We start from the raw sequence: 25,933 nt of genomic DNA, 5'->3' as shown, positions 1-25,933 counted from the left end.
GGAAAAAAAATACAATTTAAGCTTTTTTTTATTACTTTTATGTACATATTTCTGATATGGTCACGAGACACAGCGTCCACGCCGTTTAATTATCCATCTAAGAAATTCACCAAGTAAATTACGAAAATGGAAAAAAAAAATGGTAAAGAATAACACGCAGAAGGTTACTCAATTAGGTCGGCCTTGGCGACTTTGGGCGGCGGCGGCCGACGGGCGACTGTATGTCCCCGGCGGTGGCGGTTGAGGCGAAGGCGTCACTGGCTCCCGGGCCTTCCGATAGCGCTCTCGGATACGCTGCCGTTCCCTTGCCAGAAACGTCAATTTCCCCCTTCCTCACTGAGCCAGAGCCCGATCCGGAGCCCTCGCTCTCCCCTTTCTTACCCGTCGCCCACGCCGGAATCTTGATCGACAGATTCCGGAGAAGGAACGACGGCCAGCGCCCCGATCTACCGAGCTGGATGCTCCTTTCCGGTTTGCCGCGGCCGCGGCGACCTGATCGGGAGCTGCCTTCGTTGGGGGTCGGGAACGAGATGCAACTGGCGGATCGGGAGAACTTCCGGGAGGCGAGAATCTCTTTCCTTATATGTTCGGGGAGCCGAAGGGTGTATCGGTCAGCGTTCTCCACCGGTCGAATCATCGAGTGCCCGGTTGAGTGAGACCGTGGGAAACTCGCCGGCCGCCGCCCGGATCGCGACCGGGCGGCCCGCCGCTGGCTCCCGATCTGCGCCAGTTCCATGGCCGCCTCCTTCCTTTCCTCCTCCTCCTCCTCCACCGCCGGATCGACGGCGATCGCTACGTGATCTGGCGCTGGGGCTGCAGGGGCTTCCTGGGCGACCGCTGGCGGCGCGCCGGGATCCGCGGAGGCGTCGGTCGCTTGCTCGGTGAGGTTCGCGCGGCAGACGGGGCAGGTGACGTGGGCGGCGAGCCAGGCGCCGATGCAATCGGGGTGGAAGACGTGGTTGCAGTGGGGGAGGAGGCGGAGCTCCTCGTCGTCCTCAAACTCGCAAAGACAAACCGCGCACTCCAGCGCGCCCTTCCCCACCTTCAGCCCCTTCACCTCCGAGTACACCATGGTGGGGAACGTCTCGATCACGTCCGGGCTCAGACCCTGCTGCTGCCGCCGTGACCGCGCCGCCGCTCCGCGGCGGCGGAAGCTGAGGCTCTCTTCGTCGCCGCCGCACGAGCGGAGGTAGATGGAGAAGAAACCGAGCATGAAGAAGGCGCTGATCATGGCGACGATGATGATGGCCATAGTCGGACTGAACCTGCCATTGTTGTAGTATCCAGGGCGGTCTTCCGATTGCGGTGGGGACTGAGCGGAGGCGCACCGGGGGGTGAGGAGGAGGAGGAAAAGGACGGCTGCGATGGGCTGCCGATCCATGGGACGACGGGTGCGCTCTGCGTCCATGGAGGAAGCCGTTGGGCGATTTGGACAAGGATTGTGTCAGTGGAGGAGGAGGTTATTATAACGAAGCGGTGCAGCGAACGAAGGCCATGAAGGCGGAAGGAAAGAAGGAAAGGCAGGCGGCGGCCGAGTCTCGGCGGACAGCTTTGACCGCCACTGCCGTTTTCCTCCCCAACGAAAGCAACTTCTACAAGTGTCTCACCCAAAATCTACCTCCCAAGCACTTCGAGAATGGCTGGACCCTTGAAGCGTTTTCGTGTACGAATTCGACAGGTTGCAATAAAATGAATGCGACGGCACGTGGTTACCGTGAGGAGCACGTGCTAGGTCCCCTCGAATCTGATTCCCTCACGAACAACCGTCCGTCGCGTTCACATTTTAATTAATTGCGAAATCGCAGGATCTAAATGGGAGAGGATCCCCAAAGTTGCCTTCCCTATTTAGACCCAACTGTACTGGTCGACCGCGTTCGACTTTACTCTTCGATCAAACGACTTGGTTTGAAATGATCTCCGTCGTTCCAAGTAAACAAATCCCTGGTATCTAAATTCAAAACTCGTTGACTTTCCTCCTAACCAATCCAAAAGATCTCAGGTTAAACATAGATTTCAAGAGTGACGGCTGCCAGTGCGTGTGTGGCTACCGATGGTTAGGGGGTGAGGGAATTGACTTTGAAAACCAAATTAAATTGCGTTTTAATAACAAACAAGTTTGAATTCAATGCTATCTGTCGAAATCAAGTTGGATCAGCGAATGAAGCAGATTGCCTGAGTCATAAAATAATATTCAAACGAAGTAGTTGAGCTATGGGCCCATAGTGTTTCAATACCTAGCCATTTTCTACTCAAATAGGTTTGTCGTGTGCATGCTGAAACTCTGTAGATCGAAGCCCAGCTTCATAGGTCGTGTGCATGATGAACTAATACGTGATCACCTTCATGGAAGAAAGCCTGTATCATTTATTAACTGCGGAGACTTCATCTTTTATTAGTTAGATCTTCCATGTTCTCATGCCATCGCTCAAACTGATGATTCTGCATATGACAGAGGGAGAGAGTTCCGTCAGTGCCATCATCAAAATGAGTGAGATCGTGACCACATGGCCTACTCTTTAGACTACACTCAAAACCATGCTCTGCACTTTGCCCTGCCTTCCAAGTGTGATAGACAAATCAAAGAGAAGCATCTCTCTTCCATGGCTTGCCTCTTTTAACTCTTTCACTACGTCCCAAGCCATTAACACAGCAAGCACGCCCAAGCTTGCGCAAGTGACCAGTCGACCACCTTGTTATTTGTTTCTACCCTTTTCCCTACCTCGCCTAACGTGACGACCTTGTTTTGTTTTCTGTCACTGAGGCCTTTAAAGCCTACTACTTCACCAGTTGCTACTTCCCTTGCTTCCATGGAGGAAAGTTTCTTTTGGTTTTTCTGTGTGTTAGGCTTGAGTCCTCTTTCTTAGTGCTCTACCTGCAGAGCCATGGCACTGGAAGCTGTAGTCTTCCCGCAAGACCTCTGTGGCTGCACCATGAGGGAGTTGTTCGACACCGGAGGGGAGTTCTGGGGCTATGGGGAAGAAGAAGATGATAACGATCTAGAAGGCGATGCAAGTGGCCATGCTGCTGGGGAAGTCGTCAGGGGACAAAATGGGGCTTTGGGCACCTCTTGCTCCACAACGGTGCAAAATGTCGATAATTCCTCGTCGCCGGAGGCTGCCGATGAGGCCTTCGACGTCAGGTCGAGGCCGGCAGAAAGTCGGAGAAAGAGGCAGCGGTGGAGGAGTCAGAAGAACCAGGAGGAGGTGGAAATTCAAAGGATGACTCACATTGCGGTGGAGCGCAATAGGAGGAAGCAGATGAATGAGTACCTTGCCGTGCTCAGGTCACTCATGCCGGCCTCGTACGTGCAGAAGGTTTGCTTCCACCTCTTCTCTTTCTGCTTAATTTCACTGCAAATGCAGATTAAAGATTTCACTTCCCATGTTGCAAGTAGTTTGAGTTCCTTGGTCTCTAACATGGGAAAGATTCTTACTGTCATCCATCAGTAGACAAAACAAGATGGTGACATATTGCTCTTGATTTATTAGCCATCAAGGCTAAAGATCTTGCCCATTCATGCTGTCTCTGAACAGAATTAATTGACAGTTAGCGTGTTGAATTCTCAATGGACAGAGTGATCAAGCATCCATAATTGGAGGGGCAATAAACTTCGTCAAGGAGCTCGAAAAGCTAGTTCAGACTCTGGAAGCCCGCAAAAGAATCAAGCAACGAGCTGATCCTGCTCCCTTTGCTGAGCTCTTCACCTTCTCCCGATACTCATCCAGCTCTTCTCAAAGGGCAAAGTTGGCCGCCGATGAGATAACCAGTGAGACTAAGAAGGCAGAGAATATGGCACCTGCGACTGACATAGAGGTCTCCATGGTCGACAGCCATGCCAACCTCAAGGTCCTCTCACCGCGGCGACCGAAGCTGCTGCTGAAGTTGGTGGTAGGATTGCAGAACCTCCACCTGAGCACCCTCCACCTCAATGTCACCACCATTGATGACATAGTCTTCTATTCCTTTAGCCTAAAGGTACAGTTAGGCCTACTGGCCTCTTTGACCACTACTGTTATCGTGCAGTTAATGGACTTGTGAATTCTACAGGTGGAAGAAGAATGCCAATTGGCTTCAGTGGATAAGATTGCAACAGCAGTCCATCAACTAATTGGAAAGATTCAAGAGGAGGCTGCCTTTGACTGCACCATGTAACTGTGTTTTGAAGGCAACATCTTTACTCTAGTAGTTTAGCTCCAAATTCTTGTTCAGGGTCCCTGTTTCGCTGAACTGGTCTTTGTGCAAATTTGTAGCTATTTAGCCTATGGTTTATCCAGAACATCAAGGAAGATCTATCGAATTGTCAAAAATGTTTTTTTTTTTTGAATAAATATGAAAACTGAACCTGAATGTGCTCGATCCAAGGGAAGCTTGGCTAGCTTTCCATCAACTGCTGCTGTACCTGATGTAAGAGCTCACTAACGCTAAGAGGTAAAAGACAAAAAATGAATAGTATGCAAGTCCAAGAAGGAAGCAATTTGATCACTTTGCAAAAAAGCTACCATGTATCTTGTTGGGATTATCGCAGGGTGCTGACAAGAATGGACAGGGTGGCCAGTGGTGTTGGGATACCATGAGCTTTAAAAGTAGACATGAAAGGATAACATTCTGAGCTATAGGTGTTTTAGAACTTCTTATCTGCATATCATTGGTCCACATCTCGGGAAGAGGGTCTCTGTCTGGTCTTCAAATCCAAGGATTTAAAGGTGAAAAGCTTTGTGATCGGCCCCTCTCCATGGTCTGGCAGCGAGCAGGAAGTCTTGCTAACAGGATCCCACGCTACTGTCCCAGACATGGCAGAGGAGATGAGTAGATTATTAGTGGCCCCTAACTCAGAACCTCACATCGTTGTGCCACGCTTTAATCCATCATTCTATCGGCTAATGGACCAATAATTGATATATTATATTGTATGTTTGATGATATTCTTTCTTGCAGAGTGGAGAAAAGGATTCCCTCAGTAGCAGTGAACCTGTCTGTAAGCCAAGTACTTTGAGCCTATGCATTTGTCCTACACATTGGTATCTTTCATGGCACTGAGTCTATATAAACAAGCTGAGTGCTATAGTCATCTAAGAGTGTGAAATTTTGGATAATTGTAGCAAGTTCCAACTTAATCCAAATAACAAATGCGATAAAGGTCTTTCTACTTCATATTATTACTGTCCTTCGGTAGAAACAGAAAAGTACTACTCTTTTCCTTGCAATTTAAATATTATACTAGATGTAAAACTTCTCCATCCACTGATGTTTCTAAACTGCTGCAGAGATTTAAGGGACTTTGTCCATAAGCTACCATTATGGAAGTATAGATAATTCTGAGAGCCATTCTTGAAGGATTTAATAAGGCATGTATGATATAGATAATAATATAATATAGGAAGAAGACTTGGCTATAATTAGCATTTCAAGATATCAATTTTGAACTTTCAGGACATTGAAAGTCTTGAATCAGAGAATATTGTGTTCAGCTCAGTATGCTGGCAGTTCAAAAGGAATCTCTCACAGGGTGGTTCAGTAAAAACCCCAAATCTGATTTATGCAATTGAATCTCCAAGATCAGATCAAAAGAATATTGAATATACATATGGGAGAATCACAATCTGAATATTTTGAGATGGTATTTGGAAGGACATGGTCTTGCTTGCAGTTGAAAAATGCAATGTTACTTCTGTAAAAGCAAGTACCTACCTTTAAATTGATGACTGAGAAACAAATAGCTGTGCAGCTGAATTTGGGGCTAATATTCTATTTGTTGTTATTTGCTATATTATATACAGTTAAACATACAAATAAGTATACCACTTTCTCAAGAGAAAAAAATACATGACATTGCTCATTTGAAGGATGAGGTTGAGCGCTAAAGAGAGATATATTTGCAACAATTGCTTCTGAAGATGCTGAAAACAGTCATTCTATACTCGCAGCATCTTAGTCATGTTCATTTCTAGCCTATTCATCATCAAAAGGAAAAGATTTCTCAAAAATTCTAAATTCCTAAGTGGGCATTACATTAGTTAACATCTCAGTGGTGCAGTTACATGCCAGATTAGAGATAATACGGGCACTCCAACAACACATTCACATGACATGGTCCCCTCACATGGTACAAAACAATAAGCCTGACGAGTATGTGTGGAGTCTTCTGTCTCCATCTTTTACTTCCAAGGAGATAAAGTGGTGCAGGAAGCCAACTACATTAAGTGGTGACAAAGTGAAAACTGATTACAGATATTGACAGTATTGAGCACGTCAAAAAGAAATATGACACAAATTAGTCGAGTGTTATTTTCTATATTGCGGATGTGGTAATACATCTATCAAGCTGTATTTGCATGCAAACTTGGCTAAGATCCTGTTCACAATTCACCCTCGCTCTCTTGTTTAGCAAATGGATAGTATCTGAACGTGAAAGTGATATTTGAACTATTAGGACCGGACTTAATGTTTAGGACCTCAATACTTACAGAAGAGTAAAAAAATGAAGGATATGGATCTAGCTTCAAAGCTATTTTCACTAAAGTTTTTATATTGGCATGATCGAGATCAAATTCCTCTTTTTTTCCTTTAATACATACAGTACAAGTATCATTCTGTTGTATACAGAAATCTGAAGGAATTTGCCTCCAGATAAAAACAGTAAGATAGAGGTGTAATCCAGACCAAGAAACATTCTCTTAAAATTTATGACTATAGACAACAAATTAAAGTCTACATATCAGCAGTTCCTTGTTGAAAAAAAAAGTTAACCAATGAGACAAAAGAGGTGGTAAATGTAAGATAAGAAAGGCAGCAACTGGACAAGAACAAGCGAAGCAGTTGGGCAATTGCATCAAGTTTCCAGACGTATGTATGCACCCACCCATTAAAAAGCAAAAAGAACTAGGAGCAGGGAAAGGACTATATTCTCTGTGGAAAGACATTTGGGTTATAAATAGCGTTCTGTTCTGCCTGTTCTTGTACCTTCAAGATTGTCTACTTTGCCAAAGGTAGGAGACGAACTCAAACCTAATGCCACTGTTCTTTCTTGTCTACGTCCATGGACGAATTCTGTGGGCATCGGGACGAGAGGGCATGCGTCTCCAGACAGCCCAATGCAAGGCCGGCCCATAACTATTGGACCGGTGGTCCTATCGATTCATTGACCCGTTGACTATACGGATTTTTTCATAGACCGGGGCAATTTCTTTCAGAACCCACATCCCTACCCAATTTCTTTGTTGGCATAGCAAGGAAAGCGGACGGGTGCAAAAGTGGGTGTCGGTGAGTAAGTGAGAATCCAGATTTAGCAAGTATTTATTTATTTTAAAAAGTCACCCTTAATTTTTATAATATCAAAGGATTTTCCTATTTTGCAATAAAATCTTAACCAATTGGATAGCATTTGCACAATGATTAATTGAATTTGAAAATAAAAAATCCAAGGAAAATTTATTTTTACCCCCTTAAGATTTACCTGTTTTCTCAACAAGTCTTCTGGATTTATCTCTTATTTTCCCAAGATATCCCAAGAGTTTTAATATCTTGAATCCTACTTGCTTACTGAAATAAGCAATAACTAAGATGAATATTCTGCAGTGCCATTCTTAACACCAGCAGCCTGATCTAGTTGTTACTGCATCTTGGAATTTCTCAAATGATTTGCATATTTGTAAGAAGATTCACTTTGACACTCAAATGTTTTGCTAATTTGGTTGTGCTCATGGAGATGTTGCTGAAGCCTTTTGATTTCAAGTCTAATAATCTTCAGGAGACATGAATCCAATGCTAAATTTCCCTCTGTTTGTGTTTAGAATTGTCTGTTGATCTTATTTCAGTTCTGCTACAGAATTGTCAGGAACTATATGCAATTGAAAAGTTTCTACCTCTGGTGGGTACTTATCCACATAAGTCTAGGAGTTTCAACTGATAAGGTCATTCATAGGCTAGGAATCTAGGAACCAGTGGTGATCTATTCTGCATTTAGAACAACCATGAAAGTTTCTGACAGGCCTTGCAATTGCATAACTTTTATAAAGTTTTCAGCACTCAATAGACTTTAGGATATGTATTTTATGTGAATCATGATATCCACAAATTCTGAAAGGAAAGATAAGTCTAAATATCCACATCCTTGTCATGGCTGTAAACAACATCCAAAAACTAATAGCTCAACTTCTCACTACTTTTCCTTCTGTCTTCTTCCTGTGGCTCTTCCTTTTGTGCAGGAGCCCACTAGGTGAGGTGCTGCCGTAGGCTCTACCAAAAGGTGCTCTCAAAAGAGGCATCACTTTCACAATCGATCACCTTTGGATAGTGGGAAAGCCTTTGGCCATCTCGTAGGCCTATGCAATTCAAAAGCTTTAGGGCAATTGATTACTACTAGCTTGCCTGCTTGGGTTTTGTTTCAGTCGGTTCATTGATTGGAACATTATAAATACTAATGTTCTTTTTTTTTTAACTTCTCAAATTAAGTTTCTGGAGCAACATAGGATGATAAAATGATAAACCATACCAGGATGTAGAATTACCTAGTGAATTTCTTATAAATTGTTTGCATCAATTAATACGTTTGTGACTTTTGGTGTTATTGTCTGGTGATGGAGACTATGGACAATGAGATATTTGTATCCTCTCACAACACAGTATTATTAAGAAGTTGTAACTCCTTTTTAACATAATACTACATGCAAAATACATTATCATGAAGTGGGAACCAAATCAGAGTACAATTCGATAGAAAGGTAAAGTAATTTACATAGGATATGGTTTGTTAATAGCACTTCGTGGCCTAGGGTTCTTCAACCACCAGTCTTTCTACTGGCTAGAATAGGAGCTCAACTCTTGATATCTTGATGACGTTGTTGATAACTACACATAGGTGGGATCAAACACCAAATAGTAAATTTACTCAGACTTAAGATTTTGCCATAGTAATTGAGAACCTTACAAGAAACAGGAGACTGGCAGCGATCCCTTGACATCATTACATGCTAAGAGTTTGCTCCACTGAGACTAGACTTTTATCATTATAGATGTACAGATGCAAGCATCTTGTACATGAATTCAAGAATTTGTGGTTGCATTGTTCCCTTTTTATGGAAATTGTAGCAGTGGTTGCTGTGGTTTTGTATATGCCTACAAACTAAATTTGCAGCAGAGGGATGAAAAGAGTTGTTCTAAGTTAGATATGCCTAGTAATATGATATTTTTGCCCAATCTAGAATTTGGTCAGGTGAAAGAATAAATAAGTAGAAAAAGATCCGGCCCCACAAAAGTTTCCCACCAGCCACCGGATAAATCGGGAAGAGCTCGCGGATGCCCATTAAACGGTCAGTGATCTTATTTCTTAAGTTTGTCGCCCCAATAAAGGAAAATCCCTGCAATACACCACAGCTGGAACTTGAACCTTAGATATCTTGTTAACCGCTTGGAGGGCCTAGTCGCTGCACCATAACCTCGGGGGCACTATTGCATATCCAATGAATGAACTGTTGAATGATGGACAGATCACTTGTGTCCAATCTTTTCAAGTATCAGTTCTTGCAAATAAATGATTGGAACGTAGATGAAGGATTGAACAAAATCCTAATTGAACTTATTTGAAACTCCATCTAATCTCTCAGAACGACCTGCTGTATATGAATTTTATCAAGTCCTCAGGGAGATTTCTTGTTCCTCAGCAAAGACCTGGTGCTTAACTTAATCAACAAAAAGTTCATTATATATAACTAGATGTCAGTCACAATGTACAGTATCATTATTCCATAGATGTGGAAGAAAACTGATGAAACTTGTATGTAAGCAGTAAAGCCATAAAAATCCACAAGGATTTGCACCTAGGGAGCAATCCATTCCAGTTCATTAAATTGTAAAGGGCAATCAATCTTTTCTGAAAAACGTCGGGCAAACTAAAAACATAATGAACTCTGAGCAAACTGATACTTCCTCTTATTTTTCATCTAGAAGGCTTCCACTTCCTTTTCATTTTGTGCAATGGGGAAAAAGGAAAAAAAACATATGTTCAAAAGGCAAAATAATTCTTTTTAAGCACAATTCAACATCTATATATGTCCATATAGTCTACATGCAGCCATCACAACAATCCTTTCAATCCCTATATCTTTTTCTTTGAAAAGAATCCATATACTCCCACTGGCTGATTGGTGCCCACACTTACTGTTGCTAAAAAAGTGAACTCCTCACTCAGGAATTACGTAGCCATACAGTAATTTTACTGTTGAAATAAATCGAATTCTGACCAAATAAGGAATAAAAAAATCCTCTTCATCTTTCTCTTTCACAATCTATTTGATATGCTTACATATCACAATCTTTCAAACAAATATTAATAGCATTATTGAGTCAAGTTCATAATTCACAACTTAGTTAAAACACATACACACACTGTAATTTGTAGATACACATTATTATTTAATTATTTGCGTCTAGTTGTGGAGATTTAATCACCTAACAAAGACAAAATTCTGAGAGCGGCTTATTTGGCATCCTGTGGATGGTATATGCTGCTCTGTGATCGACCAATGGCAAAGCTCTGTTATTAATTCCTTGACTGTGATTGATGGTGGAGCTACCAATTTGTCCACATTACATCCCTTTCAGCATTGAATCATTTGTTTCTTGAGAGAGTTGTCAATTGCGCTTCTCATTTCTTCCCTTCTACTTGTCAATGTATATTTTGGGTGCATCCTCTCTCTGTCCTGGTATCTATCAAGTACAGTGTTCTATTTAGTTTTCTCTTCTGCTTAACAACATTTGATCAATTTTTTAAACAGACTTGTTGTGCACTCTAATATAAGAAGAACCTTCAAGAAATTAGAAACCTTCAATTGGCCTTGTGTGATTTTATTCCTCCATTGATTTAGACCGTCTTTGGTTACATGAACAAGCCACATTTTAATTTCCTTTTAGAAAAAAATTTTTTTTTGCCTTCCCCCAATAGTTTGCTGGATTTTTTGAAATACCCTAAAATTTATCAAATCACCATTTTACTCCTATATTTTTGATCTATTATCAAAATCCCTCTGCCTAGCAAACTAATTTACAGATCAACTTTCGCTTAATAATTTCAAGAAGCTTAATATTTTTAGAGTAAAAACTCATATTATGACTTGCGTCTATCGGCAAAAATCTAAGAGTTCATTGCGTCTGAAATTTGGGTGACAAGCTGTTGCAAATCAACTTCCAACCATTTGCACTAGCACAATGCCAAGTTCTAAGATTAAGAGTAAAAAACTCATATTATGACTTGGTCTGAGTTAGATAACAAAAAAGTTAATGGTCTCTCAAAACTATCCCCTCGAATTTGTCATCGTGTTGAAACATAATACACCATACAGACTAGCTTATGATCAATTTTAGGAGCCTGAGTTTTTTTTTTTTTTTAATTTCTAACTTTAACAAAAGTCATAATATGAGTTTGTAACTAAAAAAATGTTAGAAATCTTAAATTCACAGGCACAAAATGATTTGCAAACCACCTTGTGTCTTGAAACATAACGCTAGCTGACTTACAAATCAACTTGCAACTTGCGATGAAAATTTAGTATAAGATGTAACATGGATTTGTAACTTCAAAAACATTAAAAATCCTAAAATTTGATATAGAAGTTTGTTGGTTGCTACTCGGAAAACCTAGAGGTTCCACTGTACAAAAATTTTGTAATCTGAACCTTTTTCCTAGCTACCATGTGTTCTTTTAAATTAAATTTTGGATCGCCTGCGGAACTTAACACGTTTGATCCAAAACTTAATCTATTTGTTCTTTTAGGTTTTGACTTGGATCTCCTGCGGAACTTAACACGTTCGACCCAAATCACCTTAAGTTATTAATTCCATTAAATATTAATTTCCATAATTGGTTCCCAGTACTGACGTGGCGAGGCACACGGCCTTCTTGGATATGAGAGCAACCACCACCGACTAGACAAAACCTTTTATAGAAAGCTAATATTTAATTTTCTAAAATAACTTTAGGTTAACCGAAAAGAACAATCAAATCACAAGGAAAAGAAAAAATAAAAGAACACAACATCGAAAAACATATTCGAAATTCTAGAATCGTAAGCCTTTTGTATTTGGTATTATTTCCATAAATAACTAGTATGATGCGGAAAGAAAAATTACTAGTTATACCTTGTAGAAAAACCTCTTGATCTTCTACCGTATTCCTCTTCTAACCTCGGACGTTGTGTGGGCAACGATCTTCCGAGATGAGAAACCACCAAGCACCTTCTTCTTCTCCTAGCTAGGTTCGGCCAACACAAAGAAGCTTCACCAAGGACGAAGAACAAAACACCAACCAAGCTCCAAGGGATACAAGCTTTCTCTCCTTCTTCTTCTTCTCCAAGTAGTATCCGGCCACCACAAGAACTCCAAGCAAGAGATAAGTTTCGGCCACCACAAAAGAGGAAGAAAGGAAGAGGATGGCCGACCACAATAATTTTCTTCAAGGATGAATAATTTCGGCCACCACCAATGCTCCAAGGGATGCTAGAGATGAGACTTGCTTTCTCTCCTTCTTCTCCTTCCTTGATCCGGCCACAAACAAAAGCTCCACCAAGAAGATAGGTTTCGGCCAACAAGAGGAGAAGAGAGAAAGGGAAGGGCCGGCCACCACACCAAAGAAAAGAGGGAGAAAAATAATAGAGGTTGTTTACCATGAAGGCACCCCTACCCCTTCTTTTATATTCCTTGGCTTTGGCAAATAAGGAAATTTATTTATAATAAAATTTCCTTAACTTTCCTTGACAACAATTAATTAAGAAAAAATTAAATAAATTTTCCTAATTAATTGTATGTGGCCGGCCACCTCATGTAGAGCAAATAGGATAATTTTAATCAACAATTAAAACTTCCTTTTTTGTCTTTGAAAATTTTAAAAAATAAAATTTCCTTTTAAAATCCCTTCATGGTTGATAAAAAGAAATTTCTATAATTTTAATTTTCAACATGTGAATAATTTTTCAGAGAGAAAAAATAAAATATCTTTCCAATCTACAAATAAGGAAAGAGATCTAATCTCTTTCTTTTAATCTTTTTGTAGATCTTTTTAAAGAGAGATATTTTAATTTTAATTCTCTGTAATAAATTATATCTTCCACATAATAAAAATTAAAATTAAAATTCTTTTTAATTTAATGGGGGCCGGCCACCTAAGCTTGGGTTCAAGCTAGGGCCGGCCACCCATGAACCAAGGCTTGGCCGACCCCTTTCTCATGGCTATGAAGGTGGGTATAGGTGGGTATAGTACTCTATAAATAAGAGGCTACGATAGGGACCGAGAGGAGGAATTGGTTTTGGTCTCCCGATAAAATTAAGCATCCCGTGTTCGCCCCGAACACACAACTTAATTTTATCAATAATAATTCATTCCACTAGAGAACTATTATTGAACTACCGCACCAATCCCAAATTACATTTTTGGGCTCCTTCTTATTATGAGTGTGTTAGTCTCCCTGTGTTTAAGATATCGAATGCCCACTAATTAAGTGAGTTACTGATAACTCATTTAATTAATATCTTAGTCCAAGAGTAGTACCACTCAACCTTATTATCATGTCGGACTAAGTCCACCTGCAGGGTTTAACATGACAATCCTTATGAGCTCCTCTTGAGGACATTATCAACCTAGTATCTCTAGGACATAGTTTCCTTTTATAATCAACAACACACACTATAAGTTATATCATTTCCCAACTTATCGGGCTTATTGATTTATCGAACTAAATCTCACCCATTGATAAATTAAAGAAATAAATATCAAATATATGTGCTTGTTATTATATTAGGATTAAGAGCACACACTTCCATAATAACCGAGGTCTTTGTTTCTTTATAAAGTCAGTATAAAAGAAACGACCTCAAATGGTCCTACTCAATACACTCTGAGTGTACTAGTGTAATTATACAGTCAAGATAAACTAACACCTAATTACACTTTGACCTTCCCGATAACATGATCCTCTGTGTGTGACACCACACACCATGTTATCTACAATATAAATTAATTGAGCAACTACATTTATCATAAATGTAGACATTTGACCAATGTGATTCTTATTTCTTGATAAATATTTATACCAAAAGCTAGGCTTTTAGTATACACTCTAACAAAGCTGACCCTGAAACATAGCAATGTGCTAGAATAGTTTTGTGACCCTGGAATTTGTAATGCCACCTCTACTTAGTGAGTTCCACTATTACTTTCCTGGGAGCAAAATCAGATTAATGTCCTATTCTACATCATAAATCTGTCCCACTTTGGCTCCACATACATAAAAGCAGTCATGCATCCTACATGTAGCATGCCAAACTTTATACAATTGTCTTCCTTTTCTTTTATTGCCTTTTCCCTTTTGCATATTCGAAGTATAAGCTATATAAGCAGATACACTCAGGAATAAGTTAAGAAGACACCCACCACTATGGCTAATGCCAACATCACTACTAATTGTATGGTTGATGGCATCCAAAACTAGGATTCTAGCTGCAACACAATGTATTAATTAATTCTGTACATTATTCCACGCAACTTTGATCCTTAATTATCCCTCCTTGGAGCCATGCATGAAGACATGGGCTCGCAGTGGGAAAGCATAGGATGATAGGAACCTGCCACCATAATACAATGAGAGGTGGGGCAGCACACAATATAAATCCTCGATTTAACGCTTCATGCATGCACATGCTCCTTTCGGCAGTGATCTATTTGAAGTTAACAGTGGAAACGTGGAACCATAAACCAACACAATCATGTAACTTAAAAACCAGAGATATCTTCTAATAAGAGGTTGTCGTTCAATAAGCTGTCGGGGAAGAGATTGTGTGAGTTGAGAAGTTGTGTGTGCATGCATGCTCCCTCGTGTTTGAAAAAACAATGCAATAAATCCTATCAAGCACAACTCATCATGCTTTTGTAATAAGATGGCCATCAAATCTCTTAGTCAAAGTCGCACATGGTGGGCTGTGCCCCAGAAATGTTTATGGTATGCGTAAGATCAAAGACTGCCTTTAATCGTCCCTTAGAAAGACGGCATCTAAAGTCAACTTAAAAACTCATATAATAGGGAGAAGATAGGTCCTGGAAAAAAAAAACACTGAGGAATTTTAATAAACGTGATATGATGGTGTTGATAACCAATTAAACGCTGGACTAATATGATATGACAACAAATTGTGTAAAGCAAAAGTTTCAAAACGGTCCTCAAGGTTTGGTTGGTTGCCTTTAGAAATACTTTAGACTTTTCAATATAGACTTCCATTCTCTAGGTTAAATGGTGATTGTGAAAGCGGTTGTGTTAAGGATACAAAAGGGAACCCCGAGGGTATTTTGACAATAGTAAAATTTTAAATGGTAATTTTGAAAAGGCAACAAAATTATGAAGGGCATTATGAAAATTTTCCTTTCATAGATATAGTACCAATTTACTGAACAAAGTTCCAGAATACCTAAAAAAAATCACATACGTTAGTTTTAAAATTACCAAATCATATACCGAGCTCTCATTTTACTCCAAATGCTTTCCGCATTACCGTTCTAAATCGATTGGTTAGTCAAGTTTCTGTTAGACGAAATTGATTGGTAACATGATCAACCACTTTTAGACAAAATTGGATGATGAACCTATGTCATTCAGTAAATCAAAATTTTGATATTGTCTGACAGATGGTAGGAACTCATTTGTGGTATCAGTTAGTGAGTATCATCGTCGTAACACTTATAATAAACATTTGATATAATTTTTCATGCGGATAACGATTTGGAAAATTACAGTTTTTAATATAGTACGTCACATTGATATTTGAGGGTAAGAATATATTCAGAAGCCTTAAACAAGTACAAAAGTCTTGGTTTAAAGTGATTCAGAGTTCTCTAGATCCATTAGCTACTTTTGGATAAAACGAGCGGATAGACCTACGTCATTTAGAAAATCAAAATTTGATATTTTCTAACGGAGGAGAGTCCTAGGAACTCATTTGTGATGTCAGTTAGTGAGTATCATCATCGTAAAACTTGTAATGAGCATTTGATATAATTTTTCATGTCGAGAGCGAGTTGAAAAAAATCAATGCTGTCAATATAGTGTATCATATTGATGTTTGAGGGTATGAATATAATAAGGAAACTTAGACGAGTACAAAGGTCTTGATTTGGAGTGATTCAGAGTTCTCTAGGTCCATTAGCCATTTCAAATGAAAATAGCTAATGACCTACACCATTCAGAAAATTAAAAATTTAATATTGTTTGACAGAGGGGAGTTATAGGAATTCATTTGTGGTGTAAATTAATGAGTATCATCATCGTAACACTTATAATGAGCATTTGACATAATTTTTAATGTCAGGAACGAGTTAAAAAATTACTATTCTCAATATACTGTATCACTTTGAGGGGATGTATGTATTAAGAAGACTTAGACGAGTACAAAGGTCTTGATTTGGAGTGATTCGAAGTTCTCTAGGTACATTAGTCACTTTCAAATGAAACCAACTGATTGCCCACAAATGTATCATGATGGTAGAAATCGATTAGTGAAACTTGTTCACGGCCACAAAATCATTCAGAATTGATTGGTCGATCGAGCTATTGTTACTAATCAATTGCTATAGTGTAGCAATCGAGTGGTGGAACTTCTTCACGATCGCTGCTACCATTCCGATTTGATTGGCCGATCGAGTTACTATTGTGATTGGTTAACTCGACCGGCCAATCGATTTGGAATGATAATACGCAAGGGGCAAGGGGTAAAACGGGAACCGAGTATGTGAATTAGTAATTTTGAAACTAACGTATGTGATTTGGGTATTCCATTGTAGTAAAAGGTGATTGCGCCCACCCAAAGCATCCCTCACGAATCATCCTGAGGTTGTGTGAAGGAAGGTAAGTCGTGGGGTCAACTTATAGTCGACTACTAAGTAACTAGGGAGTGAGAGAAGTTTTTTTCTGAGGCTATGCGACCACTGAAAATTGATCTGATCTGCCTCATTATAATAAATTTGTCACCTTTAACCTAGATGTGATTTGGATATTTGGAACTTTAACTACCTGGTTTATTAAATTTCCCTAGATATAAAACTATGCTGCCACTTTAAAAATTATAGCATATATTAAAATAATAATAAACTGAAGTTTGATAATAAGATGATCCCAAAATTAAATTATCACTATGGATTATTAATATATCCTACGTACCCTGTATTCAAGGTTGCAGCAATATAATTATAAATTTTGTTAACAATACACAATTAGTCAATTACAATGCTTTTTAATGATTAAAATATTAAAATAGTCATCTCAGTGTTCATACATATGATTATATCTCAAATTCAGTAAATTAACGGATAAATTTTTTTCATAGACGGTTAACTTAAGAAAGTTAATATGATAGACCGCCTATTGTAAACGCTTCCCGATATATCCTAATATCCAATAGGACTTCGATGGGAACAAACCAATCAGTTAAGATTAATTAATAAAAGTTGAATATATAATATCAACTAAAAAATTATTATTAAAATAGTCGAGTCACGGGGAACAAAGTGTCAACAACATGCTATTTAGTTTTTTTTCAAATATCGAGTAATAATACCATATAATATTAAAATTTCAATAGTTTGGAAAAAAAAATCAAATACTAATGGTGTAATTTATTTCTGGCATCTATAAACAACTAGAGTTCTAAGTCAGGAAAGACTTGGTCCATCTAGTGGTCCATACACATGTAGAAAATTATATAAACAGTTTAGTTGCATGCATTCTTATCACCAAAGGAATGCGCACCAATCAGAGGTATCGTAATAAAAGAAAAGGAATAGGAAATGCATATCTTTGAACTTCATTTCATCTCTCCTCATTTCTCATTTCTCATTTCTCATTTCTCATTTCTCATTTCTCATTTCATGGTCAACTCCAAAGTCTCCTAACCCATGTCACCCTAAACCCAACCCCAAACCAAACCAAAGGCTTCACATCTCTCTGCTTTATAAAGGCATAGAGCCGATAGCCTGCTGTTCTGCCATTTTCCTACCTATTCTCTCTTATCCATACCTTTCAGCTCCAACCTCTTCTCTCCCTGATCTATGAGTACTTATGCTTCAGGGCACAGAGAGATCATTCTCCATTGATGGGCTCTGAAGGAGAGGGTATGGATCAGAAAGAGAAAGCAGAGGGAACATGGAAGAGACCACTGCCCTCTCCTCTTCCTCTGTTCCCCACACAGCTACTCCCCTTTCTTCCGTTAAGAGTGCCACAAACCGAATTCTTGAAGCTAAGGTGATCACCCTCTTTGCTTCTTGAGAACTGCCTAACCATCTTCTCAGACCATCAACTACGTTGCGACGGCATGAAGAGGTCGCTTAGTTACTTGGATCATTTGATACCCACTGGTATAATTCAATGATCTATAGCTAAATCATGATAATAAATTTTGAAAAAGTTGAACTTTTTAAAGTAATTGCTCTCTAACCTGGACTTGCTTGGTGAAGTAGAAGAGAGAAGCAGATTCCGGCCGTTCATGGACGAGCAAGAGGAGGACGAGAGTATGGAGGATATGTACGGCGTCGGCGGAGAGTGCGGGGCCAAGAAGCGGCGTCTGAGCGTGGAGCAAGTGAAAGAGCTGGAGAAAAACTTTGAGGTGGACAACAAGTTGGAGCCGGAGCGGAAGGTGAGGCTGGCACAGGAGCTCGGCCTTCAACCACGACAGGTGGCCGTCTGGTTCCAGAACCGCCGGGCGCGGTCGAAGACCAAGCAGCTGGAGCACGACTACGCCGTCCTCAAGGCCAGCCACGACGCTCTCCGCCTCAACTGCGACGTCCTCCTCCGCGACAAAGAGTCCTTGCTTGCCAAGGTAACCCAAATCCCGATCGTCATTTCTTAGGGCTTTCCACGAAAACCTTAATTTTGAACTCCAATTTCCAAAGGGGATTTTTTTTTTTTTTAACTCGTTGTCTAATCGATTCAAACGCAGATCAAGGATCTGAAAGCCAAGTTAGTGACGGAGGATCCAGTAGCTTCGGTGGCCGAAAAAGAGCCGATTTTGGCAGCAGAGGAACCTTTTCCTCCAGAGTTGGCGTGCAAGGACGGGTCATGGGACAGCGACTCCAGCGCTGTCCTCTACGACGGCGTGCTCAACGACGAAGACAGCCCGCGCGGGATATCATCGTCGGATTCTGCCACCCACACGGCGACGGGGGTGGACGGCATCTTGACTTCTTTCCCCGATTCGCCGCAACAACCTTTGCTGAATCTGGATTGGAAGACGTCGAGATCGGTGGGAGTAGGAGGGATTCACTATTACCAGAATCACCAAGTGAAGATGGAAGAGTTCCTCGATGGGGAGGTGGAGTGCACCGGCTTCTTTGCCGACGAGCAAACGGCAGGTCTCAATTGGTTGTATTGGAGTTGAGTAATAATCGTAATTAGAGTTAATTAAGTGGAGGATTTGAAAAAAAAAAAGTGTGTAATTATGCTATTTTATTTTGGAATTAAATTGCTTGTTAAAAGTAGCATTTTGGAGCTCGAATAAAAGTTTTAATCTCGTTGTACAACTTGTACTTGTTAGTTTCCGTCGCCCCAGAACCGTCTCATGTCATTTAGAAGGGAAATAAACCAGAACACTAAATTGGATTCGGATCACATGTCGTATCTTCAATTTCAATATCCATGGAAGATAAAATAGATCTTCTGAGAGATATCTAGCCTGGGAGCTGCTAATGATAGGAGGCATCTCCGAATGTGAGAGGTGGCTACGCGCGTCGTCCATCGACATCGTCCAAGATAAAAAACCTCTCTCAAGAAAAGATCCGATTTAGTTCTAAACGTTGTGTCTAATGCCCGGTTCATTCTCAAACATTTTGAAGGGTCAAATTAGTCCTAAATGTTATTATTTTTCTTTTTATCAAATCGGTCCTTCCGTTATTTTTGGAGTTAAGTTAGAAAGAAAATGTACACGTGACTCGCACAAGTCACCGATTTCATCATCTAAAATCCAATTCCATAACTAAATCTTCATTTCCCCAATTTCACTCATGGAACCCTAAATCTCACTTTCTTTTCTCCCAAAAGCCTATCAGTGAACTCCAGACTTCACACGTCAAAAAGAAAGTCATGGTGGATTCGAACCGTTGTTCCACCTTCGACCGATGAAGTTCATGCTCCTATGTGGATGAACCTTTCCGTCTTGGGTTCGAACAAGTAAAGATAAATATTTTTAGAAATATCATAGATTTTTTGTTATCTTTTCTGGACCTAATAATGGTTAGAAGAAATGTGTCTAATTTTATAATCATTTTGACATGGTGGTTACAACATTCTTTTGTGATATATAATTTAATAATTTATTTTTATAAAGAAATTTGCCGATTGATGAATTAGTCCACATCTTGGCAAAGAAATAATTGCATAAGACTACTTTTTGGCATTTGATTTGTGATCTATCAATGATAAAAAAAATTTCTAGGTGTCTTCAGAGAATTGCATCTCTCGTAGATCAGTCTTGGAGGATGGAAATTGGGGGAATCTTGAGAAGTGAATACTTGCCTGATTGAACTTCATTACATGCTTTTGTTGTCTAATCTAATTACAAAGCTACAATTTAGGTAACGCTATTAAGCTATAATTCATTACTTAATATTGTTCTAGGTAGTATATATTCAACAAAGCTAGAAATATATAATATATAAACAGATAAAAATACATCTAACTTCCCATAAAAGAGTGATGTAGAAATATCAAAAGGTTAGTATTATTTTTGATGGTGATGGTCTTTCATACAATAGAAATCATTTGGAGACTTCAAGTGAACATTAATGCGCTTTTCTATTGTACAAGGCTAAAATTAGGAATAAAAATTTTTATTGGGGTGTTTCGTCTGTGTTTGGAGAGGGGATAAAAAAAACTTGTGTACTGAGTATTGGGAATAAAATTTACTTCAAATTTTTGATTGGATTGTGTTTGTTACCAAGTTGGAAGCAATTGACTATATCTATCTATCTAACGGCTAGAAGAAGTAAATTCTTGCTGGAATCACTCCAAATTATGGTAATTTATTTTTTTATTTTTTGCACTAATGCACACTTATTTTGATACTTATTATATTATGTACTTTTTATTGAATATTTTTTTTTCATAGGGTCAATTGAAGAATCCGATTGTGTTACAATTAAACTGTATTACAATGGAAGTTTGAAATCAAGTGGTATACAAGATGAATACATTGGTGGAAGTGTTGAATACTTTGACTTCGTTGATCTTGATAAGTTTGGAATGATTGAGTTATGGGGATTTGCAAAGGATCTTGAGTTTAAAGACAAAGATTCTATTAAGTTTTGGCACAAAGTTAGAGGAAGATTTATAAATGGGAGATATTTAGAAAGTGATTTAGATGTGTTGAATATTAAAAGTAGTATTCAGAGAAACTACGAGATTGAAATTTATATAGTACACTTTGATGCTTTGAGAAACGACCTTGGAGGATTCATAAATGTTAGTCATTGTCAGATAGATGGAACAAATGATGAAGATGACAATGATTTTACAATAGTGAGTATGATTTTTTAGAAGATGGCAGGATGTTTGATAAGTTTGTGGACCATGACGTACAATCTCATAAGGGAAAAAATGTTTTTGACGAGAGGAAAATTGTAGAAAACTTGTCACATAGTTTACAGGAAGGCGACATTTATACGAATAGTGATGGTTTGAAGAGTCATAATGATTCTGATGAGGAGGATGAAGTTAAAAATTATCCCTAATTTGATTCGAAGAAGGAATCTGAAGACCCAAAATTTAGTCTTGGTTTGATTTTCAGCTCAAAGAAAGAAGCTAAATTTGCAAGCAAAACTTATAATATCAAAGAGGGAAGGGCAATCAAGTTCACAAAGAATGATAATATTCGGTTGTGGGCTAATTGCAAATAAGATGATTGCCCATGGATAATTCACGTTGCCAAGATGAGTAACGATAGTTATTGGCAAGTGAGAACTTTATCTGGGATGCATGATAATTGCTTTTGGGATTATACCAACAAGTCCATAAACTCAACTTGGTTAGGGAAGAAGTTTGTGAAAAGATTCACCACAAATCCTAAATTGGGAACCAAGGAGTTTAGGAAGGAGGTTTGTACGATGCTGAAGGCCAATATTTCGAGGAAAGTGGCTTACTTAGCCAAGAGAAACACACTATAGTTGGTTCAAGGACTGTCGAGGAGCAATTTAGTAGAATAAGGAATTATTGTGCTTAGCTGAAAAGATCTGATGAAGGGGTCGCGGTTATTTTAAAGTTGACAGAGAATGACCAAGGTCCAAGGTTCTAAAGATTGTATGTCTATTTTTAAGCGTGTAAGCAAGGATTTAAGGATGCTTGTCAGCCTATCATTGGTATTGACGGATGCTTCTTAAAAGAAAAACATGGCAGATAGTTGTTATTGGCTATAGGGATAGACCCAAACAATAATATATTTCCAATATGTTATACATTGGTTGAGCATGAGATGAAGGATAGTTGGACATGGTTTCTACAGCTCTTAGATTCTGACATTGGTTTTGTTAATCAGCATGCATGAACCTTTATGTCAGATAAGCATAAGGGGTTGATTCTTGCAATTAAACTTTTGTTTCCTGATGCATAACATAGATTTTGTGTTAGACACTTACATAGCAATATGAAACATGATGAATTTAAGAGTCTAGTAGTTAAGATTGCTTTATGAGTTGTGGCAAAAGCAACTAGGATTGAAGATTTTTGACAGCGAATAGAAGAGCTCAAGAATATTGACCACAATGCATATGAATGGCTGGCAAAGAAGCCTGAAGATCAGTGATCAAAGTCATATTTTAGCACCATTCCAAAATCTAATATATTGTTGAATAATATGTATGAAAGCTTCAATAATTACATACTAGTTGCCAGGGATAATCCTATCATTGAGATGTCTTAGTCAATACGAAATCTTTTGTTGAACAAAGAGAAGGTTGAGAAATGGAAGAGCCAAATTTGTCCCAAGATTAGAGATATGTTGACGAAGATATGTATGGATGTTGTTGCTTATTCTCCCATGAAATCAGATGAGATGGATTACCAGATAACGAGGTCAGATGATCAACTTAATCAATATTCAGTTGACTTATTGAGTAGGACTTACAGTTGTAGAAAATGGGATTTGACAGTAATTCCTTGCAAGCACACTGTATGTGCAACTTGGTGCAAAAAAGACAATCTAGAGGCATATGTCCATCACTATTACTTGATAGAGATGTATTGAAGGTGTTATGCATTGCCAATAATGCTTGTCAATGGACCAAATTTGTGGCCTGCTTGTGACTTGCCCCCACCCTTACTACCCTTTTACAAAGAAAAAATTGGAAGGCTGGTGAAACTACAGAGAAGAGAACCAGATGAATCTCCTCCTACATCTTCTAAAAAAATGCAACTTCTCAAATATATATATATATATAGCAGCTCAAGATAATAAATTGAAAGGTGCAAAAAGATGCAACAAATGTAGGATTTGCGGTGGATCAAGACATAATCAAAGGGTTTGCAAGGGGAATAATGATGTCCACTAATGGGTAATAACACTTCAAGAAGACGACACACAACAAAGCAGTGCTTTATTGGATGAAGCTCCAACGGATCTCAGAGACAAACAGAAAGGAAAAACTATAGGCAATCTCAAATCAAAGCAAATCTATTACTTTTTTTTTTTTTATGTTTTAGTTGTATATATTCTTCTATGTAATTATATATAGGTGAGAAGACCACATCAAGATGGGGTGTATATTTAAGGGAGCTCATGCTCAATATTCTCTATAAATGTAAGTTACTTTAATTCTTTGATACTAGTTTTAGTAGTTGTATAAATTATCAAAACAGTTTTTCATGTTTTTAATTATTCTGTCTTGACAATTATAGGTTAACCAGTCAATTAATATTCAGAAACTTGCTCTTGTGAAACGCAGAACTAGCTTAACAACAGTCTCAGGACTGAGATCTTACACAGATGCTCAACATAGAATGAGACCATCAGTGACTTTACCAGTAATGTTGTCTTGAAGCCTAGCTCTTCTCAAGGATTTACAAGCAAGAAATGATTTTGTTTTCATGTAATGATGTTTTGGGTGTTTTGTCATCACTTTCAATGCTATACATATCTATGGTTTGATCATGTAGTGGATTGTGGGATTGGATACAAATTAATGATACTATTATATGTATAGATAGTCAATTCCATAGTCAATTGGATGTATATTTGGGATCGATGTGTTTTTTCAATGATGATTCTAATAATATTTTGAACATGCATATTGTTTAAAATAATTCCAAGTTCATAATAGTGGATATAATTGAAAGAGATTCAATACATTAGCCTTATATCATATCCAATAAAGTTTTATAAACAAGATAAGCATGTCTCAATTGTAATTTTTTTATCTCCTCAATTATCCTTGCAACCCTAGAGGCATGATTACGATTCTTGTTTTCTAAACCTAACAGCAAAGCTTTTAATTTATCTGTTCTTTCTGATTGCTCAAGCTTTCTCCTTGAACTTGAACTGCAAGATACACTTGAACTTCCTTTCACACTAGATGTAGAGAAAACATATGCACTTGAACTTCTTGTGACACTAGACGTAGAGAAAACAGATGTTATTTTTTCCTTCATATGAGTGTTAAAAGCTCTTACGATCTCCTCCCTACTTGAAAAATAACATATGGTAAGCATCGCTAAAACCTAGGCATTTGCTTCGTTCCAACTATGATAAATATCAGGATTACATCAAACAAACATAACATATATTTTCCCCTGACTAAAAAATACCAATTCATTAATTTTTTCAAATAAAACACTAAAAAAAAAACATGCACAATCTTAAAACAAAAAGCTCACCATTTAAAGAAAATTGATATAGATCAAAATTATGTTTAACAATTTCTCTACAACAGAAAAATGAAAAAATAATCAACATCAAAATAATCATACAATATATCATAAATGAGATCAATATGACTTGTAAAGTAAAGAATGTAGGTTACTCAAAAAAAGTTAAATTATTCTCAATCAAATTGAAACTGTAGTTTTTTCTCCCATTGTTAATGTAATCATACTTTCTAAATACAGACACAAATAAATTTTTATATCACAAATCTTATGCAATTATTTCTTTACCATGAATCAATTCATCAGTTGGCAAATTTTTTTATAAAAGTATGCTGCATCCACCATGTCAAAATGATTACAAAATCAGATGCATTTCTTTTAACCATCACTAGATCTAAAAAAGATAACATAAAATCTATGATATCTCTAAAAAATATTTATCTTTACTCATTCGAACCTAAAACTGAAACGTTCATCCACATAGGAGGAGCATGAACTCTATTGGCTAAATGTGGCGCAGCAATTCAAACCCACCATGGTTTTTTTTTCGACGTGTGAAATCTGGAGAAATCTGGAGTTCACTGATAGGATTTGGGGGGAGAAAGTAAGATTTATGACTCCATGAGTGAAATTAGGGAAATAAAGATTTAGTAGAATTAGATTTCAAATGGTGAAATCTGTGGCTTGGGAAAGTCATGTGCACATTTTCTATCTCACTTAATCCTAATAATGACGGAAGGATCGATTTGGTAAAAAAGACAAAATAAAAAAGTAACGATTAGAACTAATTTAGCCCCTTCAAAATGTTTGGGACTAAACCGGACATTAGACACAATATTTAGACTAAATCTAGTCTTTTCCGAACCCCTCTCTCTCTCTATATATATATATAATTAAACATATTACTCCTAATTTAATCATATTCAACAAAAATAAATTAAATACCAACAAAAATAAGTAATAATTTTTATATATAATTTAATTATGTATTCAGGTATGAAGGTAATCCTTCCATTGTTCAGGTCAAAAATAAATCCTTACTCGAGTTCGAAAAAAAT

At 38.3% G+C, this 25,933-nt stretch overlaps 3 protein-coding genes across 4 annotated transcripts; 2 read left to right on the top strand and 1 right to left on the bottom strand.

The window, feature by feature from the left end:
* On the bottom strand, nt 1-1,659 carry LOC122009751 (E3 ubiquitin-protein ligase ATL31-like). The gene has a single exon (XM_042566034.1). The coding sequence runs from the start codon at nt 1,406-1,408 to the stop codon at nt 173-175; it is 1,236 nt and encodes a 411-aa protein (XP_042421968.1). The 5' UTR covers nt 1,409-1,659; the 3' UTR covers nt 1-172.
* Nucleotides 1,660-2,220: 561 nt separating this feature from the next.
* On the top strand, nt 2,221-4,355 carry LOC122009752 (transcription factor bHLH96-like). Its single transcript, XM_042566035.1, has 3 exons — nt 2,221-3,314; nt 3,574-3,975; nt 4,048-4,355. The coding sequence occupies exons 1-3, from the start codon at nt 2,883-2,885 to the stop codon at nt 4,150-4,152; spliced, it is 939 nt and encodes a 312-aa protein (XP_042421969.1). The 5' UTR covers nt 2,221-2,882; the 3' UTR covers nt 4,153-4,355.
* Nucleotides 4,356-17,998: 13,643 nt separating this feature from the next.
* On the top strand, nt 17,999-19,544 carry LOC122009750 (homeobox-leucine zipper protein HOX20-like). 2 transcript variants are annotated; one of them, XM_042566033.1, is made up of 3 exons: nt 17,999-18,385; nt 18,488-18,846; nt 18,967-19,544. In XM_042566033.1, the coding sequence occupies exons 1-3, from the start codon at nt 18,343-18,345 to the stop codon at nt 19,402-19,404; spliced, it is 840 nt and encodes a 279-aa protein (XP_042421967.1). In that variant the 5' UTR covers nt 17,999-18,342; the 3' UTR covers nt 19,405-19,544. The 2 variants fall into 2 exon arrangements, with proteins under 2 accessions (XP_042421967.1, XP_042421966.1); XM_042566032.1 differs by having other exon boundaries at nt 18,485-18,846.
* Nucleotides 19,545-25,933: the final 6,389 nt, after the last annotated feature.

The sequence above is a fragment of the Zingiber officinale genome, chromosome 8A, assembly GCF_018446385.1.
Source record: "Zingiber officinale cultivar Zhangliang chromosome 8A, Zo_v1.1, whole genome shotgun sequence".
NCBI classification, from domain to species: domain Eukaryota; kingdom Viridiplantae; phylum Streptophyta; class Magnoliopsida; order Zingiberales; family Zingiberaceae; genus Zingiber; species Zingiber officinale.
Note: the sequence above shows the minus strand (reverse complement) of the source record. Positions and strands in the feature narration are given on the sequence as shown.